Below are 17,292 nucleotides of genomic sequence, written 5' to 3'. Positions count from 1 at the left end.
AGATTATCATCTGAATGGCGGCAGATTAGGAAAAGGGGAGGTGCAACGAGACCTGGGTGTCATGGTACATCAGTCATTAAAATTGGCATGCAGGTACAGCAGGCGGTGAAGGTGGCAAATGGCATGTTGGCCTTCCTAGCTAGAGGATTGGAATATCGGAGCAGGGAGGTCTTAATGCAGTTGTACTGGGCCTTGGTGAGGCCTCACCTGGAATACGGTGTTCAGTTTTGGTCTCCTAATCTGAGGAAGGACGTTCTTGCTATTGAGGGAGTGCAGCAAAGGTTCACCAGACTGATTCCCGGGGTGGCAGGACTGTCATATATATGAGGAGAGACTGGATCAACTTGGCCTGTATTCACTGGAGTTTAGAAGGATGAGAGGGGAGTTCATAGAAACATAAAATTCTGACGGGATTGGACAGGTTAGATGCAGGAAGAAGGTTCCCGATGTTGGGGAAGTCCAGAACCAGGGGACACAGTCTAAGGATCAGGGGTAAGCCATTTGGGACTGAGATGAGGAGAAACTCCTTCACTCAGAATTGTGAACCTGTGGAATTCCCTACCACAGAGAGTTGTTGATGCCAGTTCATTGGATATATTCAAGAGGGAGATAGATATGGCCCTTACGGCTAAAGGGATCACGGGGTATGGAGAGAAAGCAGGAAAGGGGTACTGAGGTTGAATGATCATTCATGATCTTATTGAATGGTGGTGCAGGCTCCAAGGGCCGAATGGCCTACTCCTGCACCTATTTCCTATGTTTCTATGTTTACTTGAACATGTGTTCACAACTACCTATTCTTGGCACAAATATGCTAAAATGTGCTAGAAGTATCTTCATAGAAACATTATAAACCAGTCATCAAAATTGGGAAAGTAAGCAGAATATTTTCTACAAGTAAACATTTAAATTGAAAACTGTTAGCAGTGATTTTTTTGAACTTGCCAAATTACAGTTGGTCATAATATAATCTCTGCAAACGACAGACTTTGAATACCATAGGCAACAATTTAAGTTTTGAACAACAGTATGGAACCAAGCAAATATTAAATGTTCTAATTCATTTCAATTAAAATATTATGTACAATTTGGAGTTTATTACATTTGTATGTGGCTTTTATGAATTTTTATGTTCAAAAAAATTTCTAATAGGATCGAATATTTCATCCTCGCAAAATCGATGATAATGCTGACAACAACAACTTCTATTTATATAGCATCTTTAATGTCATAAAACATCCCAAGGCACTTCACAGGGGCATTATAAATCAAAATTTGAAACCAAGCCACATAAGGAGATATTAAGGCAGTTGAATAAAAACTTGGTCAAAGTGGTAGGATTTAAGGAGCATCTTAAAAAGGAGGAAAGAGAGGTAGAGAGGTATAGGGAGGGAATTCCAGAGCTTAGGGCCTTGACAACTGAAGGCACGCCACCAATGGTGGAGCGATTAAAATCGGAAATGCTCAAGAGGCCGGAATTATAGGAGCGTAGATATTGGAGGGTTGTAGAGTTGGAGGAATTTACAGAGATAGGGAAGGATTTGTAAACAAGGTCAGCGAGAACATGGGTGATAGGTGAACAGGACTTTGTGAGAGTTAGGACATGGGCAGCAGAATTTTGGATGACTAAGTTCATGGTGGGTAGAATGTGGGAGGCCAGCCAGGAGTGTGCTGGAATAGTCAAGTCTAGAGGTAATAAAGGCAGGGATGATGTCGGGCGATGTTCCAGAGGTGCAGATAGGCTGTCGTAGTGATAGTGTGGATATGTGGTCGTAAGCTAATCTCGGGGAATATGACACCAAGGTGGAGAACAGTCTGGTTCAGCCTCAGGTCAGTTGGCAGAGAGAGGAATGGAGTCAGTGATTAGGGATAGGAGTTTGTGACGGGGACCGAAGACACTGGCTTCGGCCTTCCCAATATTTAGGTGGAGGAAATTTCTGCTTATCCAGTACTGGATGTCGGAAAAGCTGTCTGACAATTTAGTGGAGGAGTCAAGAGAGGTGATGGTGAGGTAGAGCTGGGTGTTGTTAGCGTACATGTGGAAACTGTCTTTGTGTTTTCAGATGATTTTGCCGAAGTGCAGCATGCAGATGAGAAATAGGAGGGGGCCAAGGATAGATCTTTGGAGGACACCAGAGATAACAGTGCAGGAGCAGGAAGAGAAGCCATTGCAGGAGATTCGCTGGCTAAGATCAGATAGATAAGAATGGAACCAGACGAGTGCAGTCCCACTCAGCTGGATGATGGTGGAGAGGAGTTGGAGGAGAATGGAGTAGTCAACCGTGTCAAAGGCTGCAGACAAGTCAAGAAGGAGAGATAATTTACCTTTGTCACAGTCACATAGGATGTTATTTGTGTCTTTGGCAAGAGCGGTTGTCGGTACTGTGCAGGGAAGGAAATCTGATTGGAGGGATTCAAACATGGAGTTGTGGGACACAAATTTGGGAGGCAACATGTTCAAGGACTTGAGAGGAAAGGGAGGTTGGAGATGGGGTGGTAGTTTTCAAGGATGGAGGGGTCAAGGATTGTTTTTCTGAGTAAAGGGGTGATGACAGCAAATTTCAAGGAGAGTGGGATGGTATCCAACAAGAGGGAACCATTAACAATATCAGCTAACATGGGAGCTAGGAAGGGAGATTGGGTGGTCAGCAGTTTAGTGGAAATAGGGTCGAGGGAGCAAGCAAGACAAAAAGCAATGAATAATATCTTACCTGCTTAGCAATTGCTGAAAATTTCATTACATGAAGAGTCTCATCATACATGGAAGCACACTGGTTTATATTAATAATGATACAAGCTTTGCCCTTGCCACAAAAGAAAGCTTGAAAGAGGCGAGTCAACTTGCTCTCTCGGAAAGGAACAACAATTTGTTTCAGTCTGGTAGCCAAAAGATAGGACGAGTTAGAAATAGTAGGCAATGAAGATTTGAGTGTTAAAATCCTTCCATCGCAAATACCAGGACTTTTCCCAAGAATAAAAATTGAAAGTGAAAAACAAAAAGGAGATATTACCTCTAGTTTAACCACAAATGCAAGAAATTTGCTACCTATAGAATCTGATCTTGGAATTCAGGAAGTATTTCACGGGGAACAATTAGGAAATAAGCATTCAATATTTAATGAAATATTAATAAAAATCAGTTTCAATATATTTAAAATGTAATTTAACATTAATTTGAGTATGCAAGTTATATGGGCATCTCCATATTTAGTCCTACGAATGTCTACACACATTTGGTTTAGATCATTAACGTCCATTTTGAAAGGAAGCACTTTGCACAATATAGTACCAGATTGTGCAATGTGTCACAAAATGGATTAACATTTTCCAAATTTTCTAAAGCATTGGCAAAGTTCTCAGGAAAAAAAAATGCTATCTACACAAATTAGAACACAGCTTAAAAAAAAAAATCACCCTATGACAGGGAGAATATATCAACATTAATGCTTCACTTCCCCCAAATAAAAGGTGTTGCTGTGGGAACCCACATGGGTTCTAGCTATGCCTGCCTTTTCATGGGATATGTGGAACATTCTTTATTCCAGTCCTACTCAGGTCCACTTCCTCATCTCTTTTTCCAGTACATTGATGACAGAAGATTCCTGCTCTCACCCAGAACTGGAAAATTTCCACCTTTTGGTCATTGACCTGAAATGTCAACTTTGTTTCTTATGCCACAGGTGCTGCCTGACCTGCAGAGTATTTCCAGCATTTTTTGCATTTATCACGCATCAACTGCCATGATGCAATGCAGGTCATCACAGAGGAGCTGCACATTCACGGAGTGGAAGCCTTTTCTGTTTCTGTACATCTCTGAATTCTCTAAAAGGTGCTCGCAAGGTGATGTGGGTACAGTCAATACAGCCCTGTACCTTTGGGAAGCCAGCAATCCTGGAAAAGTCCACAGCCCTGTCACGCATTGCTGGGCAGTTTATGGGGAACTTTATGTAGTAATTCCTCCAGGCATATAGTGCAGCAGTCACTTGCCGAATGCAGATGTGTGTTGCATGTTGAGAAATGGCGCACACATCCCAGTTGTGGCCTGGAATGATCCAGATGTATAAAATGAAAGTGCAGCTATAACCTTTACTTCAACTGACAAAGCAGTCCTCCTGATGCTTCTAGGGTGCAGGTCTGCTTTTATTAACTTTCAGGTCTCGGTTACAACTTATTTGCAGAAACGCAGCCTTTTCACACAGGTGCAGGTATGAACACCTATCGCAATATATACAATGTGGGTAAGGCCTCCTGCTCATCATCCTACATGCTCAGAGGCTCCTCATGTGATGATGTCTAATCAATCATCTCCTCCGCAGCACAATCATGCAGAAGGCATGTACGAGGTACGACAGTCAATATTGCCTCCATAATTTAATTGTAGTTTTGCAAGAAGCTCAAAACGGCAGGAGAAAAGAAACCACTCACACCACCTTCCTTCCCTCTCCTCCCTTGCCCCCTCCCCGGTCAATTCCCTAGAATGGACCACACCCTGGTCTGCGCATGCGCAATAGGCTTGTTTAGAACAGGAAGCTAGGCTGTCAAGAAAGAAATGAAGTCTAATGCAATTCTTTAATTTTTGATTTTTTTTCAAAGTACCACCCCACCACCAAACGTCTCCTCACCGGACTCTAGGTTCAGCCGGCAGAATTGTTCCCTCGCCTGGACACAGGGGCTCGGCATCCACCCCACCACTCCCAGGTTTGTTTTGAAGCTGCTGTATAGCCCAAGGGTTCGCATCCCTTTGGTTTGGCTTTCACCCCACGCCCCCACCCGGGCTTCTTTTGAAGCTGAGCCCCGAGCTGTGAGGGAGTGATTCTGCCAGCTGACGCTCAGACCCTCGAGCCCAGTGAGGAGACGTTTGGTGATGACGTGGTACTTTGGGGGGAGAAAAAAAAATATCAGAAATTAAAGAATTGCATTAGACTTCAATTTTCTCCCTTTTGACTTTGAAAAAATTAAGCTTCATGATGCATATTCTTTGCCTTCTTGACTCCCTCCAAAACTTTGCCTGTAAACAATGGCGTCTTTCTGCACCGATTTTTTTAATCTGCACTGGTTTTTCTTAAGTGCCCAGAAGGTTTTTTGGGAATGGTCACATATGCCGTCCGAGGAAAAATGCAAGTTGGCCACACTTGCTTAAACACTAAAAACTGGCGCAGACATCAGGTTACGCATAAAAATCGTAACTGACCAAGTTACGCTGGCGCAGAAACTTTGGGGAAACTTGGATATTTTAAATTTACGCCAAAAATAGCACGCACGTAAAAAAAAAAACAGCGCCGATAACTGGGGAAAATTGAGCCCATAATAAATCATTAAGTTCCTAAAAATGAGATGGGAATTTTTGTTGTAAAGCAAATTTGAACCATCATCCATAACTACAAAACATTAATTAGTCCTACACAAAATAAAAACACTAACCCACTATTCTGATGCAACAAAAAAAATTACACACGACTAGGTTTTACAATCCAAAAAAGAAAACATTTAAATTTCAATGTTTTCCACTCGCTAAATTAATCCAAGCAATGTAATTTATTTCATTACTTACTTATTCTGCTGCTTCTGCCTGAGTGCAGAAATACATTTGCCAAGGATAAGGAGAGAATTATTGATATTTCCTGCCTCTTTCAGTCGATCTCCAAAAGTTTGTGCTTTATCACAACGCTCTGACCCAGCTAAATCGCACAAGGATAGCCTATAGTCAGCAAAAATATAAATTGACAAAAGTATATTTCCCCTTAAAGTAAAATATTGCCAAAGCTATGAACTAATCTGCCAAGTGTCAGCTGTGGCTCAGTGGTAGCCCTCTTGCACCAGAAAGAAGGCTGTAGGTTCATGCCCCACTCTGGAGCACAAAATCCAAGCCGACACTTGTGCTGTCTTTCAGATGAGATATTAAACAGAGGTCCCGTCTGCCCTCAAATGAGCGTAAAAGATCCCATGGCACTTCTTTGAAGAGCAGGGCAGTTCTCCCGAGTATAAGACCAATATTTATCCCTCAAAGACCATCACCAAAACAGCTTATTTGGTCATGTATCTCATTGCTGTTTGTGACATTGTTGCGTGCAAATCGGCTGCCACATTTCAACATTACAACAGTGATTACACGTCAAACATACTTCATTGCCAAAGCGCTATAGGGCATCCCAACATCACGAAAGGCACTTTTTAAATGCAAGATCTTTCTTTCTTTTTCTTTAACTTCTACTGAAGACTGTTCTTAAACAGGCCCCATTGGTTGTAATTGTTTTCCTTAGAGTAGAAGCCAAGGGGAGACACAAAACAGGTATTCAAAGTTAAGAGGGGTTTTGATAGAGCAAGTAGAGAGAAGATGTTTCCTCTGGCAAGTGGGTGGCTAACCAGAGGTCATAGATTTAAAATAATTGGCCAAAGAACTAGGAGGGGAAATGAGGAAAAAGTTGTTTCACAGAGGGCTATTAAGATCTGGAATGCACTACCCGCAAGTGTAGCAGATTCCATAGAAACTGCCAAAAGCCAATTCGAGACATATTTGAAGGAGGAGTAATTTACAGAGTTATGGGATAGAAGTTTGGGTGTGGGTCTAAATTAGACAGCTCTGTCAAAGAGCCAGAACAGACATGGGCCGAATGGACCCCTCATGTGCAAGGTTCTATATTCATCAAACAAAACTTGCTAATGTAATGCCCTGGCACAGAACAGCATACAGACTCAAGACTTAAGGTACGATGGTAATCAGAAGATGTGAAAATTGAATAATTGGATTATTGTTTAGTTTTTTAAAAATTAAACTGGTAACTCACTCAGAAGTCCTGATAACATGGGGCTTGTCGTCACCAATTATTTCCATCAGTTGAATGGAGAATATGCTGTGACTGCAAGATAGTTTCAGAAGGTAATTTCAGATTAAACATATTTAATTTTATGTATAAAAGGATTTTGATTAAGATTCAAAATTTTTAACATGAAATTAATTTTGGCAAATCAAACAAAATCTTAGGTTTACCGATTGCTAACTAACTAATTATTTCAATCTAAAAAGGTAACAGTCAGAATCACACATACCTTCGGCTGGACTGTTGGTTAATTTTGGTGGAAGCCAAGCTTCGATTTTTATTTCCTATTTTTAGGAATTTGAAAGCTTCATCTGAACTAGTAATGTTGATCCACTTTAGATCTGAAATATCCAGAACAATTCAAACAAACATCAAGAATAAATATAATTACAGTCACTGGAAACAGTAAATATTCATACATTGACCTGATTTCTATTCAAAGAAAAGCAGCAAAAAAAAATATATTTTTTTTAACATTTTACTTTTCCAAAGTCATTTGACTATGAAGGCTTCAGTTGAGCTTGATCCTCAAAAGAAAAAAAAAAGATATTCAAAATTGCGCACTTTCCAACAAGAGTCAGGTAGTAATTCAGAGCAGGAACCCTGCCCATTTTTCCTTTCCCAGCCTAAATGCAAGCTTGACTTGAATTTTCAATTCTGTGTCAAAGGCGACATGCTCAAATTCTGGTGAGAACCTTGGATGACACTCCATTGTTAAAAGTGGTAAACTGAGGCTCATTCTGCCTGTTTAGATTAAAGATCCCAAGGCACTATTAGAAGAGCAAGAAGTTCCCCCAATGTTCTCATCAACATCCACCCCTCAGCCGATGCCACCATAAATCTTAATACTGTTTGTGGGACTTGAGAATAAGTAGTCACCCGATTGGGAATCAAACCTTTGACCTTCTTATCTGTATGATTTAGTACTATCGGGTTCAAAATTGGCCCACCCCTTTTTTTGGCGCACTCACCAGAAATGCGGCAACTTTGTAGGCTGAAAAGGGGAGTCGATAAAATGTCCCCAGATTCTAGTCACTGTGTTACCTCTCCCAGGGCTTGGTGCAGCATGGCCAGTCGATTGGGGGTGGAGCTAAGGCCCTGCGCCAGAAACAGTGCCGGCAGCTCTCCACATGCGCGTTGGAGTGTGCGCGCATGTGCGGTAGCTCCTGCCCCCAGCCTCTGTGCATGCTGCTGCTTGAGACCTGATGCGCCCCTATCCTGAGCCGAGTGACCTCCCGCACAGGCCAGCCCACTTCCTTCCTGGGCTAGGTGGCCACAATAATCAGGTTGGTGCGGGGCCCAAGCCGGGGTGGGGCGGGGAGAAGAGAGGGAGGAATTCCGAACTGCAGGGTAGGTTCAATCACCGACCCCATCGTGGTAGGGGTTCCAATTCCATGGGCGGTCCGAGCCCCGACCTCCAGGGAAGATCTGATCCCCAGACGTGTCTGATCTCTGACCCCAGGTGCTGTTCTGATCCTGGAGAATCTGAGAGTTCGAGCAGCGCGAGTCTGGGGTGCATGATGAGGCCTATAAAGGCCCAACATCGGAGGAGCAGCAACAGTTCGAGCAGCGCGAGTCCGGGGTGCGTGGTGAGGCCTATAAAGGCGAGCTTTTACAGCTCCACTTGGGAGAAAAAGCAAAAAAGAAGTAGAAAGAAATCAAAAGGTGATGTGACAACCAAAGGGGTAAGTGATTGGTGAGTAGCTTTTCTTTTTCTTTTTTATATCAGTAAGTAACCCATTAACATTGTTGTCTTTTTTTATATCAGTAAGTAAACTATTAACATTGTTGTCGCCAAATTAAGTGTATCTAAGGGTTAAGTCATGGCAGGAGAGCTCGGTCATGTGATATGCTCCTCCTGTACCATGTGGGAACTCAGGGACACTTCCGGTGTCCCTGACGACTATGTGTGCGGGAAGTGTATCCGCCTCCAGCTCCTGACGGACCGCGTTGCGGAATTGGAGCTGAGGGTGGATTCACTCTGAAGCATCCATGATGCTGAGAATGATGTGAGTAACATATGTAGCGAGTTGGTCTTACCGCAGGTGAAGGGTCCACAGCCAGCTAGGGAATGGAAGACCAGCGGGAAGAGCAGTGCAAGGAAGGTAGTGCAGGGGTCCCCTGCGGTCATCCCCCTGCAAAACAGATACACCGTTTTGAGTACTGTTGAGGGGGATGACTCATCAGGGGAGGGCAGCAGCAGCCAAGTTCATGGCATCGTGGCTGGCTCTGTTGCACAGGAGGGCAGGAAAGAGAGTGGGAGATCGATAGTGACAGGGAATTCAATTGTAAGGGGAATAGATAGGCGTTTCTGCGGCCACAATCGAGACTCCAGGATGGTATGTTGCCTACCTGGTGCAAGGGTCAAGGATGTCTCGGAGTGGGTGCAGGACATTCTGAAAAGGGAGAGAGAACAGCCAGTTGTCGTGGTGCACATTCATACCAACGACATAGGTAAAAAAAAAAAAGGGATGAGGTCCTAGGAGATGAATTTAAGGAGCTAAATTAAAAAGTAGGACCTCAAAAGTAGTAATCTCGGGATTGCTACCAGTGCCACGTGCTAGTCAGAGTAGGAATCGCAGGATAGCGCAGATAAATACGTGGCTTGAGCAGTGGTGCAGCAGGGAGGAATTCAAATTCCTGGGGCATTGGAACCGGTTCTGGGGGAGGTGGGACCAGTACAAACCAGCCAGTCTGCACCTGGGCAGGACCGGAACCAATGTCCTCGGGGGAGTGTTTGCTAGTGCTGTTGGGGAGGAGTTAAACTAATATGGCAGGGGGATGGGAACCAATGGAGGGAGACAGAGGGAAACAAAATGGAGACAGAAGCAAAAGACAGAAAGGAAATGAGTAAAAGTGGAGGGCAGAGAAACCCAAGGCAAAAAACAAAAAGGACCACTGTACAGCAAAATTCTAAAGGGTCAAAGTGTAATAAAAAGGCAAGCCTGAAAGCTCAGTGCCTCAATGCGAGGAGTATTCGGAACCCAGGAGAGGGCTCTGAGCTAGTTAGAGTGGGTGAGAGCACAGATGAACAGGACCCCAAGAAAGAATGCAAAAGGCAGCAGGCAACAGAGCAGAGTAGCACTGGGGTAAGTGTAAACCACAAGTTGATAGGAAGGGACAATATGTATGAATATAAAAGGGGCTGCAGGAGGGGTCAAAACTAAAAATCATGGTTTAAAAACCAGGATTAAAACACTCTACCTAAACACATGCAGCATTCAAAATAAACTAAAATGAGTTGATGGCACAAATCATTACAAATGGGTATGATTTGGTGGCCATTACAGAAACGTGATTGCAGGGTGACCAAGACTGGGAATTAAACATCCAGCGGTATCTGACAATTCGGAAGGATAGACAAGAAGGGAAAGGAGGTGGGGTAGCTCTGTTAATAAAGGATGATATCAGGGCAGTTGAGAGAGATGATATTGGCTCTAATGAACAAAATGTTGAATCATTGTGGGTGGAGATTAGAGATAGTAAGGGGAAAAAGTCACTGGTGAGCGTAGTTTATTGGCCCCCAAATAATAACTTCACGGTGGGGCAGACAATAATCAAGGGAATAATGGAGGCATGTGAAAAAGGAACGGCAATAATCATGGGGGATTTTAACCTACATATAGATTGGTCAAATCAAATCGCACGGGGTAGCCTGGAGGAGGAATTCATAGAATGCATACGGGATTGTTTCTCCGAACAGTATGTTACAGAACCTACAAGGGAGCAAGCTATCTTAGATCTGGTCCTGTGTAATGAGACAGGAAAAATAAACAATCTCCTAGTAAAAGATCCCCTCGGAATGAGTGATCACAGTTTGGTTGAATTTGTAATACAGATTGAGGATGAGGAAGTAGTGTCTCAAACAAGCGTACTATGCTTAAACAAAGGGGACTACAGTGGGATGAGGGCAGAGTTAGCTAAAGTAGACTGGGAACACAGACTAAACGGTGGCACAATTGAGGAACAGTGGAGGACTTTTAAGGAGCTCTTTCATAGTGCTCAACAAAAATATATTCCAGTGAAAAAGAAGGGCGGTAAGAGAAGGGATAACCAGCCGTGGATAACCAAGGAAATAAAGGAGAGTATCAAATTAAAAACCAATGCATATAAGGTGGCCAAGGTTAGTGGGAAACTCGAAGGTTGGGAAAATTTTAAACGACAGCAAAGAATGACTAAGAAAGCAATAACGAAAAGATAGATTCCGAAAGTAAACTTGCGCAAACATAAAAACAGATAGTAAAAGCTTTTACCGATATATAAAACGGAAGAGAGTGACTAAAGTAAATGTTGGTCCCTTAGAAGATGAGAAGGGGGATTTAATAATGGGAAATGTGGAAATGGCTGAGACCTTAAACAATTATTTTGCTTCGGTCTTCACAGTGGAAGACACAAAAACCATGCCAGAAATTGCTGGTCACGGGAATGTGGGAAGGGAGGACCTTGAGACAATCACCATCACTAGGCAGGTAGTGCTGGACAGGCTAATGGGACTCAAGGTGGACAAGTCTCCTGGTCCTGATGAAATGCTTCCCAGGGTATTAAAAGAGATGGCGGAAGTTATAGCAGATGCATTCGTTATAATCGACCAAAATTCTCTGGACTCTGGGGAGGTACCAGCGGATTGGAAAGCAGCTAATGTAACGCCTCTGTTTAAAAAAAGGGGGCAAACAAAAAGGCAGGTAACTATAGGCCAGTTAGTTTAACATCTGTAGTGGGGAAAATGCTTGAAGCTATTATTTAGGAAGAAATAGCGGGACATCTAGATAGGAATAGTGCAATCAAGCAGACGCAACATGGATTCATGAAGGGGAAATCATGTTTAACTAATTTACATGAGGAATTCTTTGAGGATATAATAAGCATGATGGATAGAGGTGTACCGATGGATGTGGTGTATTTAGATTTCCAAAAGGCATTCGATAAGGTGCCACACAAAAGGTTACTGCAGAAGATAAAGGTATGCGGAGTCAGAGGAAATGTATTCGCATGGATAGAGAATTGGCTGGCTAACAGAAAGCAGAGTCGGGATAAATGGGTCCTTTTCGGGTTGGAAATCGGTGGTTAGTGGTGTGCCACAGGGATCGGTGCTGGGACCACAACTATTTAGAATATACATAGATGACCTGGAAGAGGGGACAGAGTGTAGTGTAACAAAATTTGCAGGTGACACAAAGATTAGTGGGAAAGCGGGTTGTGTAGAGGACACAGAGAGGCTGCAAAGAGATTTAGATAGGTTAAGCGAATGGGCTAAGGTTTGGCAGATGGAATGCAATGTCGGAAAATGTGAGGTCATCCACCTTGGGGAAAAGAAAAACAATAAAAGGGAATATTATTTGAATGGGGAGAAATTACAACATGCTGCGGTGCAGAGGGACCTGGGAGTCCTTGTGCATGAATCCCAAAAAGTTAGTTTGCAGGTGCAGCAGGTAATCAGGAAGGCAAATGGAATGTTGGCCTTCATTGCGAGGGATGAAGTACAAAAGCAGGGAGGTCCTGCTGCAACTGTGCAGGGTATTGGTGAGGCCGCATTTGGAGTACTGCATGCAGTTTTGGTCACCTTACTTAAGGAAGGATATACTAGCCTTGGAGGGGGTACAGAGACGATTCACTAGGCTGATTCCAGAGATGAGGGGGTTACCTTATGATGATAGATTGAGTAGACTGGGTCTTTACTCGTTGGAGTTCAGAAGGATGAGGGGTGATCTTATAGAAACATTTAAAATAATGAAAGGGATAGACAAGATAGAGGCAGAGAGGTTGTTTCCACTGGTCGGGGAGACTAGAACTAGGGGGCACAGCCTCAAAATATGGGGAAGCCAACTTAAAACCGAGTTGAGAAGGAATTTCTTCTCCCAGAGGGTTGTGAATCTGTAGAATTCTCTGCCCAAGGAAGCAGTTGTGGCTAGCTCATTTGAATATATTCAAATCACAGATAGATCGATTTTTAACCAATATGGGAATTAAGGGTTATGGGGAGCGGGCGGGTAATTGGAGCTGAGTCCACGGCCAGATCAGCCATGATCTTTTTGAATGGTGGGGCAGGCCCAAGGGGCTAGATGGCCTACTCCTGTTCCTAATTCTTATGTTCTTATGTTCTTATGATCCCCGACCCCAGGAGGTAGGGTTGTTTGTAAGGGGCGGGCTGATGGTGGGTGAGCTTAGGCGGCTAGGAGAACATAAGACAAGCAGGAGGTACTTCTATTTTTTATTTGGATATTTTGAAAAAATTATGGAAATATGTTTTCTCTCTTTACTTCTTTTATTTTTGTAGTTTAAGCTTCCATGAATGCTTCTGTTGAATAGCAAATTAACTTTGCGAAGTTTGTCGTATGATGTCTTGTTTGATTCTATTCACATTCTTTAGTCAAGTCATTAAGTTCTGCTGCCCTCCGATGTACCTACCTGCTCTGATTTCTTAACTCTCCACAAGGGTTTTCTGTGTGGCCACATACGCTGGCCTAAGTTAGTTTGGAGTAACTATTAGCTGTCTAAAGTGGCTTAAATGGCCAAAACCGGCATGGGTGGCTCGTAACGCCCCCTTTTGAAAAAAAAACGAAACTAAAAAAAAATCCTAATCAACTCACTTACACTGGCGAAAATTGAATGTGCAAAATGGGGATTTTTAAGATACTCCAGAAAAATCAAGTTACCCCCAAAATAAACGGAGCAACTCCTGGCCAATTTTGAGCCCTATGGATGGTCTTTATCCACCAGGTCCTCAGGCAACATGATTTTAAATACATGTCATGTTAAAAAGAATTTATAAACAATTAAATCTTATTTATACAACAGCTCATCAAGAAGATTAGGCTGCACCTTTAATGTAACTATTTCCTTTCTGATCTTCACAGACTCGCAGGTTTTGACGTTTCTGGCTTTTTAAAGTTGGAACTACATCCAATAGGTCATACACACATTCATTGTAAATCTCACAAAATGAAACCCATACTGAATATCTCAGTGGTCTTTGATCAGCGAGGCCTGTATCAGATGCTCTCGAAATGACTTCAGAATGCTTTTCTGTCAAAAAATTTTGAAATAAAGATTAGATCATCTAAATCTCAAGTATTCTATTACAGTAGAGATTATGAAAAATTAGGCTTCTACCACCAATGTTCAGCATATAGTAAAAGGCGGTTATGGCTTTGAAAGTGAAAGCCTGAATCACAAATGCAAGTTCCAATCAAGACTAGGACAGAGTCTTGCTAGTCTTTCATAGGACATGGTGGTGAAATCGTCCAATTCCTGATTCATTGACATCTGTCCGTCTAAAATCACTACCTTGCAGCAGAGAACAACATCTTCAGCTGAGTGTTGGATAACCAAAGCAGTGGGAGACATCAATACCTCCAGATAAATGAATTATTGATCAACTTGGGAACGAGAAGAGGATATTTAAGAGTGCCCAATGCAAAAGTTATTTTTGTTTGCCCTAACCACCTGAAGTTGCTTTCAGTTTAAAACTGGACCAAAATATGTGGCAGGTAGGGAACCTCCAGTTCCAGTCTGTTCCTTTTCCAATTTTAAAAATGTAATTTCACAAATGGTTTTAGTTAAAAAGCCCTGGGGATGGCAAACGACACAGATTTTCAGTGCAACACCACTGTGCGCAATTGGAAAATTTCCATTAATGCAAAGAGATGCTTTAGCACAAGAGAGGTGTTACCAATGCTGAATTGACAACCTTCAGGTGTTGAATTTGCATCATCCTATTTTTCTGTATTCTCCCCATACCTATATTCTTAAATAATGATCTTGTACCTTTCTGAATGCTATAATTGACAAGCATTGATCACTACTTGTGAAAAACATTCCAATAATATGAAAAAATGTATTCTAATCTTTAGTGTTTATCTCAAGATTATAGCCTTTTGTTTTTCCTACCAATGTATCTATATTTATTGTGACTATTCCTTTGATCATTTGTCTCAATTTGCTCAGTTTTAGTCTTTCATTACTCAGACTCACATCACTGGTATCACACTGATAAATTGTGTCTCCAGGAACTAGAGACAATATTTAAGATGTAGTCTAGCTATATTATACAGACTCAGTATGCAATTTCTCAATTTTAACCCGAAATCCCATTTGCCTCCTTAATGTAGCTTATATGATAAAAAATGCTGTCCACCCACTTGCATATCTGCACACCTAACCCCTTTTACTCCCCCACTGCATTAAGACATTTACACATAAATCTATATTCTGGTTCTTAAGAATTGTATTTTTTTTTTTTAAATTCATTCAAGGATGTGAGCTACGCTGGCAAAGCCAGCATTTATTGCTCATCTCTAATTTCCCAAGGTGGTGGTGGTGAGCCACCTTCTTAAACCTAGGACACTTCAAGACTAATCACACGTTTCTGTTTTAAACTGCAATTGACCACTCCTGTAATTTTCAGCAATCCTCTGATAGTTTTCTATTCAGAGTTGGATCAGCAAACGAGACAGGTAGCCAGCCAATGCTTCCTCATCGGAGAAATGTTCATTTAGCACAGCCTGTCAACCATCTCTATCTATCCATCCAACTACTTTCCCCTTTATGCCAATAGCCCCAATTTTCTCAACCAATTTCTTAAATGGGACTTTCCATCAAATGGAACATCATCAATGAGCTAGACTTGAATGTAGGGAGTATGATTAAGAAGTTTACAGATGATACTAAAATTGATTGTGTGGTTGATAATAAAGAAGAAAGCTGTAATCTGCAGGAAGATAACCATGAACTGGTCAGGTGGGCAGAACAGTGGCAAATGGAATTTAATACAGAGAAGTGTGAAGTAATGCATTTGGGAAGGGCCAACAAGGAAAGGGAATACACATTAAAAATGGTAGAACAGAGAAGTGTAGAGGAACAAAGGGACCTTGGAGTGCATGTTCACAGTCCCTGAAGGTAGCAGGCCAGGTAGATAAGGTGGTTTAGAAGGCATGTGGAATGCTTGTATTCTATGTCTCAGTTAATAAAGGCAAGAACAGGGGGTTATGCTTGAACTGTGTAAAACACTAGTTAGGCCACAGCTAGAGTACTGCATGCAGTTCTGGTCACCGCATTACAGAAAGGATGTGATTGCATTGGAGAGGGTATAGACGAGATTTACAGAGGATGTTGCCAGGAGTGGAGAATCTTAGCCATGAGGACAGATTGGATAGACTGGGTTTGTTTTCCTTGGAACAGAGGAGGCTGAGGGAAGACCTCATTGAGGTGTATAAAATTATGAGGGGCCTAGGTATATAGTGTATAGAAAGGGCCTATTTCCCTTAGCAGAGGGGTCAACAACCAAGGGGCATAAATTTAAAGTAATCGGTAGAAGGTTTAGAGGGGATTTGAGGGAAAGTTTCTTCACCCAGAGGGTTGTGGGGGTCTTAAACACATGGCCTGAAAAGGGTGGTAGAGGCAGAAACCCTCACCACATTTAAAAAATACTTGGATGTGCACTTGAAGTGCCATGGCCTGCAGGGCTATGGACCTAGAGCTGGAAAGTGGGATTAGGCTGGATCATCATCATAGGCAGTCCCTCGAAGCGAGGATGACTTGCTGCCACACCAAAAAGGGATGAGTTCACAGGTGTTTCAATGAAGGACCCAATATTCCAGATCACGAACTACATCGTGAAGGGTGGAAGATGCCTGTGCTTGGATTTTTTTTAATGTGTGGTGGCCATTGCACACCAGCCACCACACAGGCTTGACAGAGCTAGGTCTTGGTCCAGTGCCAAGGATTATCCAAGACTAACTGGAGACCAGCTCTGCTGCACAGCCTGAGCGTGCACACATACCGCAATGTGGGCTGGCCCGTGCTGCCCCTGGGCCCTCGCCTCTTCTGGGCCCCAGATTCATGCCTCTCTTGGGCCCCGGTCACTTCCCTCTATGGGGGCCAAGTTTCGGCCTGAGTTGCTCCTGTTTTTTTGGAGCAACTGGTTTAGAATGGAGTATCTTAGAAATTTGAATTCTCTGCATTTAGTTTGCTCCAGTTCTCGTCAGTTAGAACAATTTCACTTTGGAACAGAATTTTTTTTTCCAAAAGTGGGTGTGTCCGGCCACTTACGCCTGTTTTCAAAGTTTCGGCAGTGAAAACTTACTCCAAACTAACTTAGAATGGAGTAAGTGAAGATTTTTGTACGTTCGAAAAAAAACCTTGTCGACACTTTGGAAAATCAGGCGTAGGTTACAAATCAGGCATAGGGAATGGAGTGGGGGGGGGGGGTGCTGGTGGTGGTTTAAAGGGAAGTTTACAAACATTAAACACTTCAGTTTTACAAATAAAAAGCCATCATCAATAATAAATGATAAATACATCAATAAATCAATCAAAAAAAATTAAGACAAAATAAATTTAAAAAAATTTTAAAACCAAATACAAAAAACATTTTCTACTTACCGACTGCAGCACCGGGAGTCCTTCAACAGCGTGCTGGGACTGCACCCCCAGTGTGTCTGTTTCGGAGGGAGGGGGGGGAGCAAAGGAGGGAGGG

The 17,292-nt window shown here is 42.6% G+C and overlaps 1 protein-coding gene across 1 annotated transcript in view; it reads right to left on the bottom strand.

Moving 5' to 3' along the window:
- Positions 1-17,292, bottom strand: part of LOC139267338 (uncharacterized) — a 79,068-nt gene that overhangs the window by 46,473 nt on the left and 15,303 nt on the right. Inside the window, exons 7-11 of the mRNA XM_070885548.1 lie at positions 13,638-13,841; positions 7,048-7,159; positions 6,786-6,857; positions 5,552-5,698; positions 2,712-2,877 (exon numbers count right to left, since the gene is read on the bottom strand). Of these exons, the coding sequence (XP_070741649.1) occupies positions 2,712-2,877; positions 5,552-5,698; positions 6,786-6,857; positions 7,048-7,159; positions 13,638-13,841 (701 nt within the window). The remainder of the gene's footprint in view (positions 1-2,711; positions 2,878-5,551; positions 5,699-6,785; positions 6,858-7,047; positions 7,160-13,637; positions 13,842-17,292) is intronic.

Source organism: Pristiophorus japonicus, chromosome 1 (genome assembly GCF_044704955.1).
Source record: "Pristiophorus japonicus isolate sPriJap1 chromosome 1, sPriJap1.hap1, whole genome shotgun sequence".
Lineage (NCBI taxonomy): Eukaryota > Metazoa > Chordata > Chondrichthyes > Pristiophoridae > Pristiophorus > Pristiophorus japonicus.
Note: the sequence above shows the minus strand (reverse complement) of the source record. Positions and strands in the feature narration are given on the sequence as shown.